The sequence below is a fragment of the Panicum hallii genome, chromosome 1 (assembly GCF_002211085.1).
Source record: "Panicum hallii strain FIL2 chromosome 1, PHallii_v3.1, whole genome shotgun sequence".
Taxonomy (NCBI): Eukaryota; Viridiplantae; Streptophyta; class Magnoliopsida; order Poales; family Poaceae; genus Panicum; species Panicum hallii.
The window spans coordinates 59,026,545-59,040,557 of NC_038042.1; the positions used below are offsets into that span (position 1 = coordinate 59,026,545).

The 14,013-nt window shown below is 45.6% G+C and overlaps 2 protein-coding genes and 1 long non-coding RNA gene across 4 annotated transcripts; 2 read left to right on the forward strand and 1 right to left on the reverse strand.

Annotated features, from left to right (window-relative positions):
- Positions 1–1,777: 1,777 nt before the first annotated feature.
- On the reverse strand, positions 1,778–6,358 carry LOC112902533. 2 transcript variants are annotated; one of them, XR_003230601.1, is made up of 4 exons: positions 6,178–6,358; positions 4,580–4,704; positions 2,680–2,734; positions 1,778–2,162 (listed from the first exon to the last, which is right to left on the reverse strand). It is a non-coding gene; the product is annotated as an uncharacterized LOC112902533 (long non-coding RNA). The 2 variants fall into 2 exon arrangements; XR_003230598.1 differs by having other exon boundaries at positions 2,669–2,734.
- A 1,093-nt stretch (positions 6,359–7,451) lies between these two features.
- Positions 7,452–9,947, forward strand: LOC112878576 (wall-associated receptor kinase 3-like). Its single transcript, XM_025942839.1, has 3 exons — positions 7,452–8,247; positions 8,323–8,397; positions 8,809–9,947. Exons 1-3 carry the CDS (start codon positions 7,452–7,454, stop codon positions 9,945–9,947), a joined length of 2,010 nt encoding a protein of 669 aa, XP_025798624.1.
- A 2,855-nt stretch (positions 9,948–12,802) lies between these two features.
- Positions 12,803–13,923, forward strand: LOC112878965. Its single transcript, XM_025943248.1, has 2 exons — positions 12,803–12,910; positions 13,159–13,923. The coding sequence occupies exons 1-2, from the start codon at positions 12,880–12,882 to the stop codon at positions 13,863–13,865; spliced, it is 738 nt and encodes a 245-aa protein (XP_025799033.1). The 5' UTR covers positions 12,803–12,879; the 3' UTR covers positions 13,866–13,923.
- Positions 13,924–14,013: the final 90 nt, after the last annotated feature.

Consider the following 14,013-nt stretch of genomic DNA (forward strand, 5'->3'; position numbering starts at 1 on the left):
TAGATGCTAACCTATGCCTGCATTACATTATACTCTTTTCTTTAACAAGTTTTAATTATAAGGTTTCTTGTTGAAGGTTTTAACGAGGTAATATTAATATAAGCATGTGTCATATTTTCTATTTTCCCCACCGGGGTTTTTTAAGGAAATATCAAAGACACATATTGCTCTCACAACTTATCCATGGTTTTCCCTAAAAAGATTTTTCATGTGAAGTTATTCTAGAGGCAATACCAATAATATGTCGTCATATTTTCTCCTAGTTTTCCCACTGGGTTTTTAAAGGAGTTTTAGCGACGTATTATTACATAATACTCTTCATATTTTTCCTGAAAAGGTTTTTTTGGGAGTTATCTATATGTCGTATCTCCGATACTTTTCCCCACAGGGGTTTTTAAATGGGATACTAAAGACAGTGATTTGTTTAAATCACACAAATATACATATTCCTCATATTTTTCCCACAGGGTTTTTAGAGGAATCCAAGATTACAACTACATCAATCTCAAGAAGATTTGATTAAAAGGGGGAGTGTTACAAATCAGAAGATTAGAAATAATCTCATCCATAGGTTAGGCCTAATCCTAGCCATTAGATTAGATCAATAAACCCAAAAGGTATGTCCGTTGGTGTACGGATGCGTCCCTACGCAACTCTCCAGTGTGGTCGCGTCCTTTTGGTGAAAAAGTATTAACGCCAACCAGTGAAATCGGTTACTGGCACAAACGAATGTCCATGCAGATGTGTGTGCTGTGGCACCAAGATGCACGTGAAGGTCCAGGAGGGCCAACACGGTCACTTCTTTAGCCCAAATTATCCAATAGCGATGCGAGCCCACTATATAGGCCCATGCCGGTTTCTTTATACTTACGACTCCATTTTCCCTAACTAGGCCATTATCAAGGCCAAACACCCGGTCCGCCCATCACATTTTTGAGTCTACGACGGCCTAAACATTCTGGCCCGTGACTGTCCAAATTGATAGCCCACAAGGGGTCCATTTATGCTCGTCAGAGCCCAAGTCGGTACATCCATGGCCCATTATTGGCCGAAATGAGGCCCATTAAACCTCGAGCCCATATCCAAAAATCCTGGCCCGTAAACGGCCCATATGTAACTTTCTCAGGCTCATTAACAAACAGCCCATATCGTAACTTTGTGGCCCACTGACGGCCTATGCCGTAATTTTGGGCCCACGAACGGCCCATACGTAACATTTGTGGCCCATTAGCGGCCTACAACAGAACATTTTGTAGCCCGTTAACGGCCCACAACAGAACATTTTGCTTCCCGCTGACGGCCCATATTGTAACTTTCTGTGGCCTACAAACGGCGCAATATCGTAGCTTTATGTTGCCGCACTTAACACAGTCCAGAATCATGGGACGGCCCATCTGAGGCCCATGTCTTCATTGGTACAGTGAACTATACTGCCCATCTGCCAGCATCCGCCAAATAACGATCCAGTTTACGGTCACGTGAGGCCCACGAGTATTTCCTTGGACATCAGAGGCCCATCTAAGCCCAGTTGAATCTTTCCCCACTCCCTCGACCGCAAAATTTTTGTGCACAAAAATGCCCACAGATCTCTCTTGCAACTTGCTTTGCTCAAACCAGGACATTCATAAACAATGATACAATGTAATGCAATCTGTTAAGGTTTTAAATTTACAATCTACAATGACTATCCTAACTAAATTAAATCTAGTTTTTTACAAAGGAAATAATCACAACCTCATCACTACTTAAAAAAAAAATCAAGCAGGTGAGGCCTAGGTGAAGCATGAATTCTAAAATTTCAATAGAGCCCCAACCCTAGCAAGGCCACCGGTGCCTATCCTACCAGATACCTCGCATGCTCAACAGTTCGTCACAGCGCGATAGGATCATAGGAATACCATCCTATCACAGGTGGCAAAGTCCCATTAACAAACGGTCATGGCCTATCTATACAAAAATCATTGGAGGTCTAGGAGTCCAGAGAACCTACTGCATGGGAATCTACAAATTTAAACTGCTCCACAAAAAAAAAGTCTTCCATTCAAACCAATTCCATCTTGTATCCATCTCTGAAGGAGTCTGTAACATACGAGTGAGGACACGTTCAGCAATTTGGCTGTTTTAAAACTTCCGCCAGACATGCAAATCACCACATTTACAACCTGACAAGATGTGGAATAGGTACTTGAGCAACATTTACAATGCAAACAAATATATTCTACCTGCCATTGATGACGGATGCCAGAGATAGAAGATAAAGTGAATTCAAGGATATAGAGAATAATGATCCAGCCCTTGGCACATTAGGTTGCATTGTAAATACACTGCACATTTAGCACATGATAACAAACCTAGGTTGCAGTGATTGGGCAACAACTAAAAATGTAAAAAGACATCAGTCATCAAACCTACTTAACTACTTATGCCATATGGTTCACATTTTGTAAATTAGTATGAAAGACATGAAGGGTTTACAGTTTTCCATGGATAAGATGGGGTTTAAGCAAAACGGAAGGGACTGGAAGATTAGATATGAGAATGTAAAAATGTTGGTGCCAAAAACTAAAACCAAAAATACTATGTCCGGCATATTGAAGTTTCACACCATCAATGATTGTGAAGCAAACAAAAGCATCCGGCATCTGCACTCAAGAATTGTAAACCATACCTCATACATACCTTGAAGCCATCGCTATGTCATTGAACAAAGTAAAACCCTAAAATGGCTGCATCCCTGCAACATATCCATCATCAGATATACTCAATTTTGATCAAGACAGTAATAGGTCATAGAACATGTGACAAACTCGATGTATGACAGTACAACATATAGGTCGCAATGGAGAAGCAGAAGCTCACAATTCCGAGATTGGCTAATTAAATTCTTATGGAGCAAATGGAGAAGTAGAAGCTCACAATTCTACATAAACACATATAGGTTTATGCTCTAAACCTCCAGTTAGTTGACTTCAGAATCTTGCATAGCACAAAGTGATGGAGAACTGCCGGTTTTTTCAAAAAAAAAAACAAAAACAAAGTGATGGAGAATGTAAAGCCTATGTTACTGAATCTAACAAAACCAATCAAGCCCAGAATCAGAAACCTGATACGTTGAGAGTCAAGCTACTCATTGCCAAACCTAAGCCCTCGGGTGCCTCAAAACATTGCTCAAACATTCTTTTTACAAAAATGGGAAACAACCTATCACTTTTGGATAAGTATCTGATATCATATAATTGACAAAAACTGCTGAGGACACTTGATTTAACAAATTAACAAAGAGACCAAAATGTCCAAAACAATAGCCATTCATAATCTTGCATAAACCAATTGCTAACACACACCTCACAACCCAGCGAATAGAACGATAAATAGACATCATTAATAAACTTTCTATGTAGTTCAAAAATTCATCCCCCTCTTTGCAGAAAGGTTGATATGTCAAATCAGCACAAAATTCACTCTACCATGAGATAACTTATAGCAAAACTGGTTGCCTTTCATTATTTAAGCAGCTGGAACATTTTACAGATATGGTAACTGAAAGAAGAAAAAGGAGAGACTTTGTCAGTGCTCGTTGGTGCTATTGTCTCCGGTTAAAAAGCTAATGCAACATGTTGAACTCTGAAACATTCAATCCCAGCACACATATTTGATGAGTTACTCTGCCTCTTAATGATGAAGATGGATTTACTACTTAAAATATAGAGCCGTATATGGCAGACATATACTACAAAAAGCAGAAAATTAAACACTTCTATTTGTACCTCGTTTATAATGTTTTGAGAAATTGTATAGTTCAAGCACTACTGTCGTGTAACAAGATCAACCTATTAAATTTGACCTATCAAAGCCAATGCACCAAGTGCAACTAGGTTAGCAAGCTTGATCATACGTGAGCATCCAGATGCATTTGGGGTAAAAAAAACACCTGAACAAATTTCACCCAAATCCCAGCTGGATCACTACGCACAATTAATGGCATTTCTGGAAGATGTGGTAAAGGATTCAGACCTAGATTTTGCGTTGAGAAAGATGAAATAATACGCAAGCTGCCCCTGCATGTCCCACGTGTGATTTTGGTCACACAACAACACAACCACAGAAATCCTGTGACCTGTGGTTCCATGGCTCCCAACTGCCCAACTGCATCACAGTTGCAGCACTCCAGCTCCCCACAGTAATGACCAGGAGTCAGGCAGTGGGATATGCTAGGAATATGCGGATAATAAGATCAGTGATTACAGCATGCCAGTGGGGGGGGGGGGTGGGGGGGGACTCGTGTCATCAAGAATAGCAAGGGCCAGGTGTGCTTAGAATCCACTAAGTATTCACATCACATCTCTAGATTTAGAAAATATGCTTTAATAAATTCACAATCAATTGCCCAAATACTCTACAGAGAATCTTGGTATGACATGCCTAAACAACACTAGCGGTGTCTTGGAAACACTGCACATTTGAGTCATAATAGAACAGACTAGCACATCACATAGCCTACACCGTGCACCCCAGAACAATATGGATAGTAAGCCCACTAGTGTAGCCTTAATATTAGATGGTGAAACTGTCAGAATACCTGGTGACTCGGCAAATTTGGCAGAATGAGGCCACTTCTGGAAGCAGGAAAATACTCCCAATCATGTTCGGAAAAGCTCCAACTCCAATAAAAACAAGCATAGTCTCAAGGCACAACCGTCTACCCTGTACGACAGAAAGAACAAGCATAAACTAATTTCAGTCTTTTTAATTCAAAATAATAAGAGTCATATCAAGTAAGTAAACTACAAAAGAATTTTCTCAAATATGCAGGAGAGCTCCATGTCATTTCATTAAAGAAGAAAATGACTAGGAAAAGTTGAAACATAAATTGGAAACCACACACATGCCAGCAAGGGCTTTCATTTCTGTGATGTTGGATTGTGTTTGGGCTTTGGAATCTGGATTGGATGCTACAAATTTGGAAGATCACCGTGTACATGCTTGAATTAGCAATAAAGAGTACACTGAGTCAACTATATAATTTCATAAGTGAAGCTACAAAATAAGCCTTTCCAACTTTGATAAAGATCTGACCTTAGTGGCATTTACACACACAAGGCTAAATGGCAAAGTTTAGAGACATACATACAAGCTGAAGATTTGCATTCTGACTTGGCCAACTATGAAGAGAACTGCTACATATTTGTATCATTCAGTACTCAATTACAGTCGTCCTTATGGTTTCTTTTACTAATTACCCTGTGTTCTGAGTTCTGACTAATGGACTAATGACGCTGCTGCAAATGAATAGGACAACTGTAATGTCAAGGACAATAAAGAAAGTATTTCCACAAGGCACTAGAGAAGGGATGTTCAATTGATCTCCTTTGGAAAAAAAAAAGATATATACAAATAACAAGCTTGTATAGCTAGCTATATACATATGATTACTAGTATTACTCTTAAAATGCATTACAAAAATATAAAACATAAAAACATGGAGCAGGCATTTCCCCGGGTACTTGGGAGAATTCCATTCGGTGCCTGCTCAAGCACATTACTATACAACTGCACTCAAAACATCCTGACCAGCTTGTTAATTAGACTCCATCCTCAATACAGGTTCATACTTACAGGTTAACACATGGTTTCCACTTTACAATTCATGTAAAGCATCAAATGATGCAGAGTTTGAAATAATACACAAGCAAGACATGCCACCGAGTTTGAAATAATGCACAAGCAAGGTATGCCACCCTGTCAAACCATACCACAGAATGGTTACAATGCTCATCCAGTGCAACATCCTAACACATCTAAAGCCAACAAAAAGGGCATTAACAGTTTCCAATCTAGCCCGGATTGAACCACCAAATCACGAGAAATACGGGAACCTTAGATTGAGGGCGCGGTCAACCAAAGCATGCGCCTACAGGTTCCAAAACTAGCGACCATAAGATAAGAGGAGCTACGTCGCAATTCAGAGAAGCTGCGAGTCACCATGAACAGCACAATCGTGGGGAAAACCCCTAAACCCTACACCAAGCAATCGAATCGAATCCCGGAATCCCCCAACCAGGACGGAAGTACGATGCGGAACCCTAACGCGCAAATGCATCTCGGGATCCCTCCCCAACTTCAAGGCGAGCAAGCGAATGGGGATCCAACCCTAATTCCGCAGGGCAAGCAGCATACCGCAATCGTCACGGGTGGTCGGCTCGGATCGCGCTCCCCGGCAACAGCGACGGCTGCGTAGGCTTAACGAGGCTCGCGGTGGCGCGGAGCAGCCGCTACCATGGTTCGGCACCTGAGGAGCATTATTAGCAACGCCGCCCGGTGGCGCGGAGGCGGCGGAGACGAGGACGTCTTCGGGGTCATGTCGAGTCTACTCGACGGAAAAGTAAGTAAGGCCTGGGCCCCTGGGCCGTGGCCCATATTTTGCGGTGGCCAGACTCCCTCCCACAAAAGGTAATGGGCCGGCCCCCTGTCCGTATGCATTGCAACAAGACAATAATTCATCAGAGAGTAAAAGGCAACATCCTGCCCAGAAACATTCTCAGCACTGACTCATCCTACTGTTAAAACCTGCAGCCACCGTTTCCGAGGCAAAGTCAAATCGTTTTTTGTTCTGCTGCCCGCCGGCAAAACCGTGCAGCTCGGATCACATCATCCTTGCCAGCGAGCCATGCCGTCCCAGACAGCGACATTATTCAGTTGATGAGCTATGCAATCCAGGAGACCACTCGTTCACATAATCAAACAGATTAGAATCATGATGAGGTGCTGTGCGTGTTCTTGGCAGCCTTAGTTTGCAAATTCTGTTGGGCATGCTCCTTTCAAGCATGGGTCTTCAGTTTTCGTGTCAGTGGATCGGTGCACAATCACGTCGAGTCATTAAATTCTTCCATTGCATCCACGCGTTCTCTTGGCATTGGCCGCCGGGCCGGCCGGCTGCCCGGCTGTGTGTTGTTCCTTCCTTCCAAATCAAACAAATGGGACAAGCGAATGACACCATGCCTCTTGGATTACGCTGACCGAGTATAAAGGTAGGCAAAGCAGGCTGCCAATTGTGGTTGTTGTTGTACTAGTAGTACCTGTGTCCCAAGCAGTTGATAACCGAGAACAACCAACATAGACCAATCAAAAATGTAGCATCACAACAACCCAACAGACAACAGGAGGTTCCAGGAGCCCATCGCTCGATCTTTTACTTCCTTGGCAGCAAGCAACCCCTTCTTTGCATTGTATCCATCAATGCAGAAGGGCCAAACTAGTACAACCACCACATAAGCTCCAGAATATGTAATGGCCTCCAGCAGCAGCACCAGCAGCAGCGCAATGGGCATTATTTCATCAGGAGTGATAAGAGACCCGCGGTCATGATGTCCTGGCGCTCACCAACATGCTGGTTGCTCTTCCTCACCACCACGATACTGATGAGCACCACGCGCCTGCCGGCACTTGCAGGGATGGCGCGCCCTGGCTGCCAGGAAAGGTGCGGCAACCTCAGCATCCCCTACCCTTTCGGCATCGGCCGCGGCTGCTTTCGCAGCGGCCTTGAGGTCACATGCGACCACAGCACCGGAAGAGCCTACCTCGGTGGCGAAGGCAGTAATGTCTGGGCCTTCGAAATCTTCCTGCTGCAAGGGGAGGCTCGAGTCCACAAGCATCTGACGTGGGACTGCTACGATGGCAACGGCATCAGCAATTTCATTAGATCCCCCATAGATCTACATTCTTACCAGATATCGCACACCAAGAATAAGTTCACGGCAGTTGGATGCGACACCATCGCCTTCATCCAAGGTGAAAACACAAACTCCTACACCAGCGGATGCGTGTCCTTCTGCAGCAGCGAGGCGAGCGTTGACACCAGTGGCCAGTGCACCGGCATGGGTTGTTGCCAGACATCCATCCCAGCAAACCTCACGTACTTCAACACCACCTTCTCAACAAGGCGGAGTGCAAGCGTGCTGGGCTTCAACCCGTGCAGCTATGCGTTTGTGATCGAGACCCAACAGTTCAGGTTTGATATCTCTGATCTTGCAGGCTACAATTTTGCTCATAAGTACAGTGATGGCGTGCCTCTGGTGCTCAACTGGGTTGCTGGGAAAGAATCCTGTGACGAAGCCAAGAAGAATATGTCATCCTATGCATGTCGAAGCAAGAACAGTGAGTGCGTTCCTTCAGACAATGGCCCGGGGTATCTCTGCAACTGTTCCAGCGGCTATGGGGGAAATCCATATCTAGAAGAAGGCTGCCAAGGTATCTTCAATTCTTCTTGCGCTCGATCGAAATATGCCAAGATGTTCTAATGAGAATTCCTGATTGCATTAACAGACATCGATGAATGCGCCTTCCCTGAGCAGTATCTTTGCCTTGGCCAATGCACTAACACAATTGGAAGCTACAGCTGCACATGTCCAAAGGGAACTCAAAGCACCAATGCGAGTACAATAAGTTGCAGTCCCTACCAGGATCTGGATCATACACAAACTTTAAAGATGGTCTTAGGTAAATCTTGATCTATCATACATAGCAACAATACTCATGGAGACACGAAACTACAAGTTTGCAGATAATTTTAGTATAGAACCATATTTTGATAAATAATGCTGAATGGTCTAGGCTCTATGTTACTAATATAATATAATATAATTCCAGAACCTTGTTTCAAGTTATTTATTTTCTTCATGCAGTTTAGCAAAATAACAGGAGCCAATGCTTTATTATGAAGACTCTCTGTGTCAATATATCAATTTTTTATCCCTTTTTTTCCATTATTGATCTCATTTCATAGAAAAGTTTTCTAATGACTGCACGCAGGTATTTCTATCAGCACAGTCTTTCTCCTTGTTTGCATCTTTCCTCTGGTAATCGAGTGTCAAAAGAGAAAGCTCGTCAAAGAGAAGGATGGTTTCTTCAAGCAAAATGGTGGGTTTATTTTACTTGAACAAATGCGATCAAGACGAGTAGAAACAGTAAGAGTATTCTCGAAAGAAGAACTAGAGAATGCAACTAACAATTTTGATAAGAGAAGAGAGCTGGGAAGAGGGGGGCATGGCACGGTATACAAGGGGATTATGGAGGATAAAAGAACTGTAGCCATAAAGCGCTCGAAAGTTTGCAACACAAATCAGAAGGATGAATTCGTGCAGGAGATCATTATACTTTCTCAAATAAACCACAAGAATGTGGTCAGGCTTCTAGGTTGCTGTTTAGAAGTGGAAGTTCCTATGTTGGTCTATGAATACATCCCAAATGGCACTCTCTTCCAGTTGATCCACAGTGAAGGGCCATCCATCTCATTGGATGACAGACTAAGAATAGCCATAGAATCTGCAGAAGCGCTAGCGTATCTCCATTCATCTGCATTCCCCTCCATAATACATGGAGACGTGAAATCTTCAAACATTCTCCTAGATGACAAACACATGGCAAAAGTGACTGATTTTGGTGCATCGCACATGCTTGTGAAGAATGAGACCCATTTTATGACAGTTGTCCAAGGAACTCTCGGCTATCTAGACCCTGAATATCTGCAGGAACGGCAGCTAACAGAGAAGAGTGATGTTTACAGTTTTGGGGTTGTGATTTTGGAGCTAATCACGAGGAAGACCGCAATCTATTCTGAGGATTCCAGTGAACGGAAAGGACTCGCATCATCTTTCGTGATGGCGATGAAGGAGAACAAGCTTCAAGATATGCTGGACAAAAGCATAGTAGGGGTAGTAGGGATGGAGCCAGCACTTGGAGCAATTTCTGAACTCGCGAGGAAATGCCTCAGTATGAAGGGGGAAGAGCGACCACAGATGACCGAAGTTGTGGAGCAGCTTAAACTAATAAGAAGAACCTGCTGCCAAGAAAAGTTGACAGAGTATATGATCCAGGAACAGAAAATCAATATGCAAAACCTTGTACGAATTATCCTTCCAACATTGCACAATACAGAAGCATCGCCATAGAGTTAGACCATGGCAGATGATCTAGCTAGACTGTGTGAATTCTATTGAAAGCAGCAGCTGGTGGGTTTCAGTTCTACACACACACACACACACACACACACACACACACACACACACTCTCGAGTGAAATGCACCGCCGGCCCTTAACTTGGATCGGTGTGTCATATTTAGATTGGGCTGAGCACCATGAGCTTACCCGATCTTTAATCGGTTCATGCATGTACACCTGCCGATTGATATGTCATCACCCTTGATGTCAAGCAAGCGAAGTCGTTGCTTGCTTACTGCATGCATGAACCTCGCTCACACACTTTTGCACGCATGGAGCGCGCGTGTCCAATCAAGGCTACGAAAGGCCACACAGTGAGCAGGTGGAGTTGTTAAAGGGCTAGGCGTGTACCATGAGGGCACAAGCTTCATGTGGAAGGGATCTGATTGGGCGATGTCGATCACGGCTACTCAGCTAGGGTGCAATGCAAGCACAGATCAAGAGCTAGCTATAAGGCATAAGCCTAACACTGGGGAGCGAGCGCAGCATGCAATTTGCCTTAAGAGGGCTGAACAGACGAGAAAGATCTTGTCAAATCCGCCTTATAGCTATAGCTAGCTTAGCTGCACGTACGATCGAGCTAGCGACCTCGCTCGAGGAGCAGCTCATCGATCGATCGATCGATCTACTGCGTGCTCTTGCCACCTTTCTATATCGGGAAACGTATGCTCTGCTTTTGGAGGAGTAAAAGATGGAGATGATTCAGATGCTTTTCGATCAACTGGACCGTAACAGGGATCGGGGAACAGCAACTTGCGGATGATGCTGATGAGCCTCCAACCAAAAGGCGCACGCGACCAAATTGATAAATTATTATTGGTGACAACCAACTTGTAGTTGCGGCATGCAAGATTTCTGATTGTTTTGGGTTCGGAGTCGTTTTTCAGATTCGGTGACAAATTCAGAGGGTGTAAACAGACCATTTTTTGTTACTACTTACCGGGCATGCTCCCAATAAATTAGCATAGTATGTATGCTTTCTTGACATATATATACCTGTAGTCACTAGCAAATTAAAATAGATTAAATGTCTTCCTAGTTACTTAGTCTTTGATACAATCATGGGAAATTCTTGCCAGTGAATCTAAGTTATAATTATCTTTTTCTAATCCTACACTACACTCACACCAAGTCAAACCATTGGTATGAGTGTATCCACCTAGCTGGTATCACACACCCTCACCTCAAGACAGGCGTAGTACATGCAAATAGTGGACATATCAAATCAGCTAGTAATCCTCCCTAGAACTGGACCCCCAAAATGGACCCATTTGAAAACATCAAATCAAAGCACAAACGAGCAGCAGGCAGGCACACGATCGAGAAGAGGAAAGAATTGGCTAAGTCCAAGGATGGATTTGGATGGCCCTTCAAGCTAGGGCTGCAGCTATGCTTGCAGGTGGCAAGTTTTGTACTTGCTGGTCCCTGGCTGAAAAAAGAAATGCACCTTTGGCATTGGCCATTGTGACAGTTGTCAATTGTCATGTAACATTGCTCCTTAAACTAATTAACAGATAATTACTCACCATAACCAATGGGTTAGGACCACATATATACAGATTTTTTAGGATTAATTGTGCATAGTTCTTGTGCTAATCCCCCTCACTTTCTGCATGGCACATGCACCGTGTTCCCTCCAGATAGTGTGGTTAAGATCTCACACCCCAAACTAGCTAGTTGGCCTCTGCTTCTGTTATGATGATCTCCATTTTATTGCAGGAATTATTGATTAAATTATATTTCTTCACTGCAAAAACGGCAGCAGTACGTAGCTTACGTAACAATCTTTTGAGCAACCTAGCTGCATCGATACTGTTCATACCAACAGTTCAGTTTTGAAAAATATCCACAACATATAGTAATAATGCCAGCTAGCTTCAGATAACAAATTGTGAAATTGAATCGGGGTTGTAGTGCGGCAAAGCAATATGCATGGTATCAAGAGCCCAACTTGCAAGATAGTGAAAGAGATCTACAAGGCTCTCTTTTCCCTTGCAGGCCATACTAGCATGCCTCCATTGCAAAGATTGATCAGTACTCCCCTCTTGTTATAGTAAAACATAAGTTGCAGAGAATGTTGCAAAACCCTAGCCCACAGGTCCCCCCTTTCCACATTAGGGCAGCCCTCCCCATCCTGCTTCCACACCACCCATCAGCCACATGCATGGTGAGACATGCCACGCTACCCAAATCATCACCTTGTACCTTCATGTGTATATATATTCCTCTCCGGCCTCTTTACACCTAATTACACTAGCTGGCTAGTCTCATACATATTTCCACCTAGCTAAGCTAGCTCCTCCACAGCTAGCTCTTCTCCATCACAAATTAAAGACGATGGTTGGCAAGCCACAGCACCATCACCATGGCTCCTCCTCACTTGGGGCGGAGGAGCTCAACCTGTTGCACATGGCCAGGGGATCCCCGGACGGTGGCGGCCGCGGCGAGAGCCGGGGCGCGCTGGGCCAGTGGAAGTGCAGGCTGCTCGGCTCCCTGGGCGGCCTCCTCCCACGGCGCGCGCGCTGCGTGGTGTGCCTGCAGGTGCAGCACGTCACCGGCCTGCCCCAGGCCGCGGAGGGACGCGGCGTGGTGGTCGGGTGGCGGAGCAAGGGCGGCGAGGGAGAGCACACGGCGCCGGCGCGGGTGACGCGGGGCGCGGCCGCGTTCGACGAGGTGCTCCTGGCCACGCCGCGGAGCTTCACCGTGTGGGCGGCGCTCCTGGACTCGCCCGCGAACGGGGATCTCGGCGCGTTCCCCGTGGACCTCACCGAGGTCGCGGCGGCGGAGACCTCCAACCCCAAGTTCGGAGGCAAGGCGCTCAGCTTCCCGCTTGGCGGGGCGGCAGCCGGTGCGGTGCTCAGCGTCAGCATCTACTGTAGAGTGATGGAGCCCGAGGAGAACCATGGGGCTAATGGTAAGTGATTGTTTAGTTACGTTGATGCAGAAGCTTTTTTAATTACATCTACTACTATACAAATACATGCAATTAATATTCAAAGACAGTAGATTATTGGCATGCCTAGATTATTCATCAAAATTCAAAACCTTTAATTTCCCCACGAGGCTACGTCTGTAGTTCTTCATATCTTCGTGCACAACTCCATGATCGTTCACAACTTACATCAGGCAATGGCGCAATGCTCATGTTCGTGTACTATGTAGGTCATGCACGCGAGAAGAAGAACAAGGGCAAGGGCTCCTACGCGTCCTGCCTGCCTGACCTGAGCTGCCTCCGCAATCGGCAGGTGGCGGCGGCATCCGGATCGGCGCGCCGTGCGACGTCCATCCGCTCCGACCGCGGCGGCTTCATCACGATCGAGAACTCGGTGGCCGAGATGGACGGCGCCGGCGCCGGCTCGGCCTTCCGCGTGGCGGAGGACGTGGACGAGGAGGGCGCGGGGTTCATCACCATGGAGAAGGGCACGGTGTCGTCGCGGTCGAGGCGGCCGCTGCCCGACACGGTGTCGTCCGCCGACGAGGAGGACGAGAAGCCGTGCCTGTTCATGGAGCTGTCGGAGGAGGCCGCTTCCGTTGCGTCGGCGTTCGACGTGGAGAAGGTGGAGGACGAGTTCCTGGCGATGCTGGAGGACAAGTACTGGGCGAGGAGCAAGGAGATCGAGAAGGGGCTGAGCGTGAGCCTGGACATCGGGCTGGATCTGGGGCTGGACCTGGACTCGCTCATCAAGGACGCCGAGATGGAGCTCGCCAAGGCGGAGCAGGCGTGGAAGAGCAAGGTCGGCGCCGCCATCGTGGAGGAGGAGGAGTACAAGGAGCTCGTCCGGAGGTGGAGCGCCAGGGAGACGATGAACTCGCAGTCTGCTGCTTCCACCGGCTGCTCCTGGGGCTTTGGATTCGGGAGCCCAATCTAAGCGAGCTAGCTAGTTACCCCCAACACCTGGAATATTTTTCTGTGCACGTACTCATCTTTACCGCTACATGATATGTTGATTCAGAAATATATTGCAATTTGCCTTGTGTAATATCGGTAAAAGGACAAAAGAGAAATCATAAACTGGA